The sequence below is a fragment of the Desmodus rotundus genome, chromosome 9 (genome assembly GCF_022682495.2).
Source record: "Desmodus rotundus isolate HL8 chromosome 9, HLdesRot8A.1, whole genome shotgun sequence".
Lineage (NCBI taxonomy): Eukaryota > Metazoa > Chordata > Mammalia > Chiroptera > Phyllostomidae > Desmodus > Desmodus rotundus.
The window spans coordinates 61,487,571-61,499,280 of NC_071395.1; the positions used below are offsets into that span (position 1 = coordinate 61,487,571).

The window sequence follows — 11,710 nt, forward strand, 5'->3', positions numbered from 1 at the left end:
GCTTTACTAAAAAGTCCCTCAAAGGTTTACAACCCCCTCACCCCCACCCCACCCCCCAAAAATAGCATGTGGCCTCGGCATGCCCCGTACCTCTTGCTAAGTGTTCCGAGGCGTGGCACTAGTGTCAGCCAGCTTGGGTCCACAGTTTGGTCCCTCCCAGACACCTCCTAGCCCAGCACAAGTAGCAGCCATCTCTGATTCTGTAGCTCATGCTGGGTGGCCCTGGGCAGGGCACAGGCAGTGGCTGACCTTGGCCAGTGCACCTGGTAGACAGTTTCAGTCCACACCAGCACACCAAGCAACCACCTCGATGAGCAACACACTCAAGGGGCAGACTCATTGGGCACCAGAGCCCTGCTGAAGCAAGTCCTACTCCATGGAGTTGGCCCCTACAAAGCAGCTTCTCTGCTGTGCTCCCAGCCAGGACTCCCTTCCAGTTAGTCTCAGGGTAAATCCCTCCCATTTACCCTGCCACTGATGTGCCAACGTTAGTCAAGGCTCGACTACAACAGGGAGGGGGTACTTGCGGAGTGCCAGGCTCCTGTGGCAAGGGAGACTGCACCACAGCGCCATACAGGACACCTACTATACAAGGCCACTCTTCCAAGACTGGGAGATGTAGCAGCTCTACCTAACACATAGAAACAAACACAGGGAGGCTGCCAAAATGAGGAGACAGCAAAACATGGCCCAAATGAAAGGACAGGGAGAAAACTCCAGAAAAAGAACTAAATAAAAAGGAGACAAGCAATCTACTAGATACAGAGTTCAAAACACTGCTCAGTGAACTTACAGGAACAGTAGATGAACATAGAGAGCATTTCAAAAGAGACATAAGGAACATAAAAATATAGAAAACATAAAGAACCAGTCAGAAGTGAAGAATACAGTAACTGAAATGAAGAGTACATTATAGGGAATCAACAGTAGAGAAGATGAAACAGAGAATTAAATCAGCAATTTGGAAGATAACAAGACAGAAAACACCCAGTCAGAACAGCAGAAAGAAAAAGGAATACAAAAATTGAGGATACTGTTAAGGAGCCTCTGGGACAACTTCAAGCATACCAACATTCGCATCATAGGGATGCTGGAAGGAGAAGAGATAAAGCAAAGGATTGAAAAGCTATTTGAAAATATGACAGAATGCTTCCCTAACCTGGTGAAGGAACTAGACATACACGTCCAGAAAGCACAGAGAGCACCAAACAAGGTGAACCCAAAAGGCCCACAGTAAGACATATCATCATTAAAATACAAAAGGTTAAAGACAAAGAGAATCTTAAAAGCAGTGAGAGAAGAGCAGTTAGTTATCTATGAGAAAGTGCCCAAGGGAGTAAGAAGTACATCAGAAACTTTGCAGGCCAGAAGGGACTGGCAAGAAATGTTCAAGGGATGAAAAGCAAGGACCTACAAACAGGATTACCCAGCAAAGCTGTCATCTAGAATTGAAGAACAAATAAAGAGCTTCCGAGGCAAAAAGAAGCCAAAAGTTTATCACCACCAAACCAGTATTACAAGAAATGTTAAAGGGTTTTCTTGAAAAGATCAAAAATAGGAATAGTTAAATGGCAATAAATACTTATCTATCGATATTTTAAATGCAAACTGATTAAATGCTCCAATCAAAAAACATACAATGGCAAAATGGATATGAAATCAAAACCCTTACATATGCTGCCTATAAGAGACTCACTTAAGATCCAGACTGAAAAGTAAGGGAGTGGAAAAGATACTTCATGAAAATGGAAACAACAAAAAAAATGTTGTGGTAGCAATACCTATACCAGACAAAGTAGACTTCAGAAACAAAGGCTATAACAAGAGACAACAAAGGACCCAGCAAAAGTTATTTTTTTTTAAAGATCAGATAGTTTTGTTTTGACATGAATAGAGATCAATAAATATGTTGTTGTGGTGGTTGTTTTAACCACACACCCAGGACATAGGAGACGGCCCAGGGTATGTTTGTTTAAGCAGTCATTTTCAAGAAGTTTAAAGGACAATACACCATTCTGGTAATGGTCGCCTCGTTGGGGGGGTGGACTGTGAGAAGGAGTTGGTCTGACTCTTGTGTTACAACAGTCCTGGGTTCTCAGAAGGAGGGCCGGTAAATGAATCATGGGGACAGTTGGTCTGCTCAGCTGATAAGGTGCCGCTCCAAAGGGAGGGGTCCCAAGCAGTCCCCACAGAGAGCCTGGCTTCGCCTACAGTCAGACCCGTGGGGGGGTGGGGGGTGCTGAGTGCCCCACATACAGATGTCCTCCAGTTGTGCTTTTGAATTGTTCTGGAAAAGATCTAGTATGTTTTATGGTTATTGGCTTTGATTAATCTTAAAGTTGTTAAAGGAAATGTCAAGTTTGTGGCACTAAAATCAGCTTGGGAAGTTTTTAAGGATTTACTAGGGTTCCAGAGGACTTTGGAAAAGTAATAGTTTTGTTTGTTTCTTCAGATATAATGAAATCTAAAAGCAACCCTGACTTCCTAAAAAAGGACAGATCCTGTGTGAGTCGGCAACTCAGGAACATCAGATCCAAGGTGGGTCTGGAATCCAGGGCTGGGTATATGGGGCTCGCAGAGTTTGGCAGAGGTCAGGGAGAGAAGCACAAGTCAGAGCCCAGGACAGGCAGCGTGGAAGGTTCCCAGGGCCTAGAGCTCACCTGGCCCCAGCTCACCCTTCGGCGCCAGCTCTGGTGGCTTCAAGCTTCCTGTCTCCCTCATGCAGCAGTGGAACCAGCTCCTACAGGCACAGTGGGAGGGCCAGGCCTGTGAGCAGCAGGGCGTGGAGTGAATTCCACCTTGCACTCCACTAGTTGAATACTGACTCTGCTTGCCTTTGGGAGAGGAAGCTGCCTGACCCCTTCCCCCCAGCCTCGTATTAGCAAATCCCCAGCAATCAGTCCCTGCCCCACTGCCGCCTCCACAAGAAAAGGACGGGCGGGGGGGTGGGGAGTGATGAACATGTTGCTTCTAGGATTTATTGTGTGTGTCTTATTTTTTGCTCTTTCCTCTGACAGTCCGTAATTGAGCAGGTCTCATGGGATAACTGAAACGAGCCCGCTTCCAGGTCCCTTGTCATGTAGGTAAACCAACTCTTACCATCCACCCACCTGCTGCCCTCCAGAGGGTGCTACCTGCATGCACTACTCACACCTCCATAGCAAGCTCCTTGTTTTATTGTGACTTTGTTTAATTCATGATGCTCCAGCAAGCACATACACAATCCAAATGAAATTACTTTAACCTGTTCTGGAGAGTTAACTGGCACTATAACCTTGTAACAGACTTGACCCCTGGTGGAGAGGAGCTCCCTTTCCAGCTTGGTGAGCCAGCCCACAGAGCCAGCTTCGTGGGCGGGCTCAGGCCCGGGTCAGCGTGCATGTCGAATGCTCTGTGCACTCCACTTTCTCTGGGGAAACCCCTCTTGCCTTCTGTCAAGAGGCAGGCTTGACACACCAGCAGTCACTGACAAGCAGAGTCTCCCAGTGCTGCAGAACCCCCACCCACTCTATGGCCGAGGAGGGCCAAGCTGGGGTATGCAGGGAGCTGATCCCTCACAGGCATAGCTCAGGAAAACAGCTCGGCAGAGCAAGATGACCTCACACGATTGGGGTGCTTCACTAGGAACTTTTTAACAGAGCAAAAGTTTTTCACTGGGTGCCATTAAAGGCAGTGCTATAAAGAAAGGAGGTGAGGACACTGAAGAGCTGACTGAGACATCCATCTGTTTGAAAATGACCGGGAGGACACTGGCACTCTGCCTGGACCTCCTTAGTCTCCACAGGAGGGCCGGGCGTCAGGTCACATGGTCCCTCACTGTAGACTGTGCTTACTGGCCTAGCTGGTTTGACCTCACTCACTCTCTGGTGAGGGGTGAAGGGCAGCAGGAAAAACAGGAGCTGGGCCAGGCTCCTGCCACAGGGACACTGACACCGCCTCAGGGCCAGACAGCACAGGCTTCTTCTCACTCACGCACAGCTCGTCCTCGGTCAGGACACCAAGCCCCCATCCTCTGGGGTGAAGGTTTTGCTCTTTAGGAAGAGCTTTATTCTGTGGATATTTTATTTATTCTTCTGTAGTCATAAGCCACTTGTGACCAAATGTGGTTTAGGCTCCATTGAAAACTTAGCTTCGGCTTTTTGTCTTTAGACATGAAAAACACTGCTTAGCAAAAGGAAATATTATTTGGTTTATGGTCATCTTCTTGAAGATTCTACTCATTTGAGGCTTCACTGCGGCTGCTCTAAGTTCCCCTTTGCCTGTAAATAACAGGTGACACAGCTTCTGCTGGGGCCCTTCTAGGGAAACCTTGCTGCGGTGCCCACCTTGTCAGATGGAGGGGGTGGAGGTGGTCCTGGGGCTCTGGACAATCGGCCAGAAAGTCACGGACAAGACCTTGGCAGCAGGGTTCACTGGGAGAGCCTGGTACACTGGCCAGGACCCAGGTAGAAAGAGAAAACTGTTAGGCTCACCCAGGGAGGGCCTCCCAAAGGAGGGTGTGAGTTCACATGTGGCTTGGCTGTGAGAAGGCCCACAGCCACCCTGGCCGTGACTTGGCGGTATAAGAAGAAAGGCCTTGCTGTGCAGGGCAGTCCTGCTGGCCCAGGTAGAAAGATGGGGGCCTTGCAGATGGCCTCATGGACACCTTTGGTGACACCAGGCAGGTCAGCAGGCACTCCAATGAGGGTTTGTGCTGTTTATCCCTGATTGTATTTGGAGACACCCCCAACCCCCCACGGGAGGATGAGGATGAAGTCATCTAGAAACTGAATCTGTCACTGGTGCTTTTTGAGGTGGGATCTAACATGTATGGACTTAAATCTTTCATTTATGCTGTTTCAACCTCATGCCTCATGGAAAAGTAGAGAAAGTCTCGGCACTGTAAAGTCAAAGCAAGCTTGCTGCTTGAGAACAGCACAGCTTTTTCTGGGATTGTTTCCCTGGGTCCTCATGGAGTATCCACCAGACACACCAGCTCTGTGGGAGGAATGAGCCCCAAGGGAGCTGGCTGTACCCTGAGGGCCCTTCTCTGGGTACACAGGGTGGCGGGGAGGGGGCAGCGGTGTTTAACAGCTGGAGTGTGTGGCAGTGCATGGCACTGAGTGTGAAGCCTTGGGCCTGTCATAGCCTGGGCTGCCGCTCCTCGCCCTGCTCCCCGGCTTCCTGTCCCTGAGCACTGCAGGGACTGTCACTCGAGAGTGTCTGGCAGTGCACAGAGGATGCACGCGCAGAGGCAGGATACTCACTGTCCCTCGGGTCTTAGGAGTGGTGGCTCACTGCTGTCTCAAGGGCATGTCCCCAGCCAGAACAGAGCAGCATAGCACAGGACGAGGCGGCCTTCTGCAGGGTGGCCCCACCTGTGCCCGGCGCCTGGATGAAACAGGCTGCTGTGCGGACAGCACCTCCTGACCTGAAGTGCTTAGGAAGAGAGACTCGAGAGGATTTTAGGCCACTGAGTGCGTTAAGGGAAGTTCTGGTTTGGAATGGGATGTGGACCTGTTTCTATCCTTTGACCTACTCAATGGCAAGCTTCAAAAGTGACCCTAATGTGAAGGGCCATCTGGACCAGTGAGTTAGAAAAGACTAGCAGTTGGGCCCCTTTTTCTTTTTCTTTTTTTTTTTTTTAAGTCACTTTATCCATTCATTTACACACACACACAGCTCTGCAGTGTAAAAAGCAAGCAGAGCCGTTCTTGGTGAGGATGGGGGACACCAGGGCCCAGCCCACTTCCCTCAGACTTTGGAGGAAGCTCGGTCCCACAGATGCCCTCACAGTGCCCACTCAAGCCGCAGGCTGGGCTCTCCAGGCCTGCAGGGCCGGTGGCTCCAATGTGTGGCTGAAACCGGTGTCATCTGTGTCCTTCACTGGGGCCAGCTTTGAGCTGCATGTGTCTTACCAGGCTCTCCTTTTGTCAGCTCTGGCACACAGGAGCTGGGGGAACTGGCCTCTTAGAGTCCAGTGATGAGATCTGCAGGAAGATTTCTATAGTGACCAGGAAGCCAGGCCTGTCCCAGCTGGTGCTGGGATCCCACCGCCCCAGTCCTGCTCTAAAGCCGTGCACCTTTCTCATCTGGAGATTAAACCTTTGGGGAAAGACTCTGAGAGCAAAGTGTCACTCATAGCGGAACACACAGATTTTAACTTTCCCAGGGTCCCATAAGAACAGACTACTGGTTTTACATTCTGAAAATCTTAGTAGATATGTTGACATGTTCCCAAATCCCCATAACAGTAAATGCAGCAGGGTTTCTCATGATGGGGGCAGGGACAAGGGGTGAGTTTGAGAGCAGGTGCTGCCAGGGAGCGTGCAGGCGGGTCCCTGGCCTGCACTCTGGCAGCGATGCCCCAGGGGCCCTAGTCCTCCTGGCACTAGGCCCTTGGGTAATGATGACTGCCCAGGGAGCAGACGTGGCGCGGCCCACACTCAGGAGGACATGGATGGCTGCTTCTCTAGTTCTTGACACAGTCTTCTTTTCCTGGCTGAATTGGCCTAACAGCTGCTTGTCTAAAGAGCTCTAAGCTCGGAATTCAGCTTCTTACACTCAGTGGTCTTCTCCGATTTTTTTTTTCTTTTTCATCCAGATAACGCCATTTCACAGGAGACCACTTTCTCCTTAGCATGTCCCACTAATCTCTGAAGAGCCCCTCCCACCCCGGCCCTACACCTCTCTCCCTGCAGCCTGCACCCCAGCAATAGGCCTGTTGATTAACTGGTTTTCTCCTGCTCTCTCCCCAGAGTCTGAAGGAAGGCCTGACAGTGCAAGAACGCTTGAAGCTCTTTGAATCCAGGGACTTGAAGAAAGACTGACTGTGTCCCGTTCCGATTGAACACACACCCTTCCCAGCTTGTGGCAGCACAACCCAAATGCTACTTTTCGTCTGTACCTTTATTTTTATTATTATTATTATTATTATTGTTATTGTCATTATTAACTGTGGGTATGGATGCATGAGAGACTAGTTTATGGGTTGTTCACACCATTCCCTGCTGTGCTAATTCCAACTTCCTACTGTCTCTCTCTGAGCTTTTATTCCATGATCTTCTAAAACAAGCCAAGCAGTGGGGGCTGCAATGGCTGTCTGCTCCAGCTGGGTCTGTGTTGGGAGTCCCCGCTGTTGTCCGCCTCACTCACTCACTGTCAGTATTAAGGCCCAGCAGCCTATTGATAAGCTAGCTCTGTCTCACTGAGAGCACTGGGGAGAGGGAGAGAGAGAATCCGGCCCAGGGGGCTATAGCTCTGCTGCATAGCTCTGCTGGGTCCCTTGGAGAGAGAACAAGCCATTGGGATGTGGTTTCGCCTAGCTGACAACACTGACAACTTCCTAGCTGCGGGAGGCGCCAGTGGAAGCAGGCCGAAGGGTGTGGTGTACACCCACCTGTTAGCTTGAGGGAAGGTCAGCATTTTGTATTTGTTCCACTAATGCAGTTAGAACCACACCCCAGATAATTGTGGTAAACTTTTCACAACCTTGAGAATGTTGAAAACAGCCTTTCCTATTTTTGTTTTTTATTAAATCTTGCACAAAATCCCACCCCTCTCATTCCTTCCTCCGCTCGGTCCTTTCTTGGTCACAAGTCTGGTCTTTTCATACCTGTCTGGCCTGTTGACCTATGGCCTGGGGTTCCAGACTGTAATTGCCAATAATGATGAATTCCCCCAGGGTATCATTTGTGGGGACAGGTGATTTATTTCTGTAACCTCTCTGCAAATAAACCTCATGTTACTTTTGAAAAGGTTGGGCGAAGACCCTTATGTTAAGTCAAGGAGAAAGTGTAGAGGATGTCAAAACCAGACGAGAATGGCCCATCATTTTGTGTTCTTAACTCTAATCAATCTGAGACCTGAAGAGTTCTCTTTTAGCATTTAGAGAACCTAAAGTAAACCTATACTAATAATTCTGATTTTTTAACAGGTTGAATAAGACCTTTGTAACCACCACAAAACACTCTACAGCACTTCTTGTAAAGACCTTAAATTGGAGTTTTTCTCATGGGCCATGGAAACTGTTCATCCTAAGATAAGGAGTATAACCAAACCAAGGGGAGCCAGCTCTGCTGCCTTAGCAGCAAAGAGCAGGCTGAGAGCAGACTGTTTGGGGGAACTCCCTCCGGCCGTGCTGCATCTGTTGATCTGTTGATTGTATTGCCAAGAGCAAGCTTCTGCTCCGTTGTAATGCTTGCGTGAGTTTGATAGTCTGTGGGTACGCAGATACTTGGGGGGTAAAATGTAGAGGTGTCTTGCTCATTTCTAGATTAGTGAGCAAGGTCATTTGGGAAGAGTCTCAGAAAGGCCAGACAAAAGGCATTTGCTTGGTGCTGTCTGCTCACTACAGTGGCTGCGGAGCTCCTTGCTGGCCTAGGCCTTCCTTGTTCCCACCTATCACTCCCTTGCTACTCTTCTTCCATGGTGTTTTTTTTTGTTTTACTTCTTTTTGCCCTTGAATCCTCATCTGAGGACATCTATTGATTTTTAGAGAGGAAGAGGCAGAGGGGGGCAGCGGGGAGAGAGAAACATTTGATTGGTTGCATCCCATATGCACCCTGACCAGGAATCAAAACTCGCTACCTCGGTGTATCAGGACGATGCTCCAGCCAACTGAGCCCCACCCAGCAAGGGCTCTTCTATGTTTTTAAAAGAAAGTCAGCTCTGTTTTTTAAATTCTACTTACCAGATACCCCCTGACACATAGATTGGCAGCATTTTTATAAAGGACAGTGACCTTTCTGTGTCATGCTAAGAATGGGAGTGAGCAGAAGGAATATTTGGGACCTGCAGTTCTACTCTCTCCAGCAGGTGTCCTGGGGCAGAGTGCTGACGCTCAGCAGATCTGAGGGGCGGGCCTGTCCGCCTGGTCCTCTGTGTGGCTGCCTGGGCACGAGGGTTTTATGTTGCTCCTTCTGAGAGCTTGCCTCATCAAGCCAGTGTCCTTTGTGAGTGCCCTGCAGCCTCAGGGACTCCTCTCCAGGTGACCCCTTCCTTCCAGCCCTCCCTGAGGTTTCCAGGCAGGTCCTGCATCGAGTCAAGCTCCATCTTCCTTCTGTTGCGAGGGTTTGAAATCTGCAGCTGAGTAGGTTGAAAGAGCATTCATTTTACTAACTTGTGCTTTGACATGAGATCTCAGGAATCCTGGGGAACAAATGTGTTAGGTACAGCATTTGGGGGTCAAAGGCACAGACTGAGGGAGAGCTCTCGTCATGGCGGCCTCTGTAAAGGACCCTCCCACTCACCCCAGAACAACAGGACTCGTTCGCCACAGGCTGATTCAGTCTGGGGGTTACCAGGAAATGGACTGCGAATGCTAAGGCGGCTGAGAAATGGGGGCACTCTGGCTCCTCTAACAAAAGGCTGGTCATGCTGCAGCCTCCCGCGCAGTGCACGGGCCTCCCTTGACCTGGCTGAGTGCCATTCCCTGTTGACAACTGTCAGGCTCCGGTGCTCAGTCCTGGTCTCCAGCTAGAATGAGCACACAGGACAGAACAAAGAGGGCCTTCACTTCCAGCCTGCATGCCCCACATGGTCCTGCCACAGTCCCCGCTATACAGGGTCCTCCGTGTATTCCATGAATCCACTAAACCCCAGCGAAGAATTTAGCCACTTAACCACTGAGGAGAGAAGGAATAACAGTGTGGAGATTAGGTTGGTTTGTGTGTCGTTACAGAAAGGTCCTCAGGTCAGGCCTGAGCTGCCACTGGGACTGTGGCCAGGGGAGCACAGGGGACGGTGAGCCCCAGTACTCTGTGCTTGCTGCTCCCAGCACGAGCCAAGCAGTGGGTGCACCCCACCCCCCTTCCCAGGGAGCCAAATGTCAACAGGCACAACTCTTCATAGCTGTAACTATTTTCCTGTAAATGTTTACTGCTTCATTTTCAGTCTGCTAGCACCTGCACATAAACTGTGGCAAACATATTAATGGGAAAACTTCGTGTGACAGTTTTGTGAACATACACACTAATCCCAGCATGCACACGCACTTTCTAGTTCTTTTACCGCTCGTGATGCCAGACTTGAGCAGATCTGAAGGCTGTTTGCCAGAGGACTGTGGCTATCAGCAGCCTCCCTGGCAGAGGTGTGACAGCGGGTGGGGTGAGGTGGCAGACAGCCCTTGGCCACTAGAAGTTGAAGTTCGTGCAATAAGGTATCACAATGAGTCTGAATTTGGGGGAGGAAGTGCTGGCCGTCCTGGGGGTGCTGCTGGAGGCCATGGTGGGAATGTGTGGGTTTGGAAGGAGCTGAGATCAGAGGTCCCTCCGTACAAGTCCTGCAGTGTCCAGATCCGGTCACTTGCTCACTGACCCAACACTGAGCATCAGGGGCCTCGCACGGACCACACTTTCAAAGAGAGGGAATGGCAATTTTTAAAAGACACAGTTGTGACTCTTGGAATCTTCCTGAAAGGAATTCTGACCAAAAGGCAAAGAAATAAAATGGACAGCCTAAAAAGCGTTTTTTATGGAGATGCATTTATACCATTTGTTTCACCACAGAGGGAGGTGGGACATGGTCCTTTTATCACTGTTGCCTGGGGTTCCCTTTAGCAAGTCTGTTTATACACTTGTCTTGAGTTGGTGGGGGGGGCGGTGGCACAGTGCCTGCCCAAACCCTGCAAGGCCTGGAGGCTGAGCGACAGCCCTGTGATCTCTTTTCTACAGCTCTGAAGTGACAAGGGTGTGCTGGCATCCTGCTACCTCCAGCAAAGTAAGGGACCGCAGTGCCCCAGGTGCGAGCTCTGTCATAGGGAGGAGCTGGCAGGGTGGTTCCCTTAGGAAAGCTTCTCCCCTCCCACACTTGCTGGAGCTCCCCTGGTTCCTGAGGCCCAGGGCTGGCCCGAGCAGCCTAGGTCCCATTGGCATACTCAGCTTCCTGTCAGGCCTGTGGCCTCATTTCAGAGGGAGGGGGCAATGGGGAGCCTTTCCCGCTCCCTACTGCCTGATGCCTGCATGGTGTCTTCATGGCTAACCACACTCGGCTGCTCACTCACTGATGTGTCTAAGTCTCAGACGGTTATTTAGGGATTCAAAGCTGTTTTCAGTTAGAGTGAAGAAGATAGGACCCATCAACATTTATTTTTCATGAAATAAAAGTTCGCACATTATTGTTCTAAGGAAGGTTGGAATTTAATGTTTTCATTTATAGACACAATTTCAAGAAGGATTCAGTCACTCCCTTTATCACCAAAAGGGGTGGGGTGGGATTTTAAGTATTTCCAAAGTTTTACAAAGGACAGGAAAGTATATAGTATTGTACTTAAAAGGAATTAAATGCTAAAAGGAAAAATTTGGCACATTAATTGGAAGTTTCACGTCTCTGGAAAAAAGGGTGGAACAGCTCATACCCTGAAAATCCTGGACAACCAAGTTACTGCAGTGTTTTATGTTAAACAGGAATTTGCTTTGTAAATAAATTTTAACTTGCCCTAACATTATTGTCCCCACTTGGTTGGGATTGGTGAGCAGTCCTCAGCGCCCTGGCCCAGTAGCCTCCACTGCACCTTTATGAAAGGACTTGGGGAGAATGCTGCTGAAAACTGATTCTAAAGGTCCTTAAAATTAAGATATTTGCACCCCATTTTTCCCATCTTTCATCATAGGCTCTTCTCCCTTGTCATTCTTGAGAGAAGAGTTAGGTACTGGACTGACCAGCTGAGGGTCCCTTTCTCAGTCAGTGTGGACTGAGGAGGCGCCAGGGGACTTGCCACAAAGGTCACGCT

The 11,710-nt window shown here is 49.5% G+C and overlaps 1 protein-coding gene across 8 annotated transcripts in view; it reads left to right on the forward strand.

Annotated features, from left to right (window-relative positions):
• The window catches only part of MPRIP (myosin phosphatase Rho interacting protein), a 160,420-nt gene extending 149,000 nt beyond the window's left edge, over positions 1-11,420 (forward strand). For 5 of the 8 annotated variants that reach the window (XM_053910497.1, XM_053910502.1, XM_024564719.3 and 2 more), the window contains 2 exons: positions 2,453-2,538; positions 6,738-11,420. In XM_053910497.1, coding sequence (XP_053766472.1) covers positions 2,453-2,538; positions 6,738-6,809 — 158 coding nt within the window. In that variant the 3' untranslated portion in view covers positions 6,810-11,420. Of the gene's footprint in view, positions 1-2,452; positions 2,539-3,017; positions 3,084-6,737 lie in introns of all 8 variants that reach the window. The other 3 variants (XM_053910498.1, XM_024564726.3, XM_053910499.1) reach the window with 2 other exon arrangements.
• Positions 11,421-11,710: the final 290 nt, after the last annotated feature.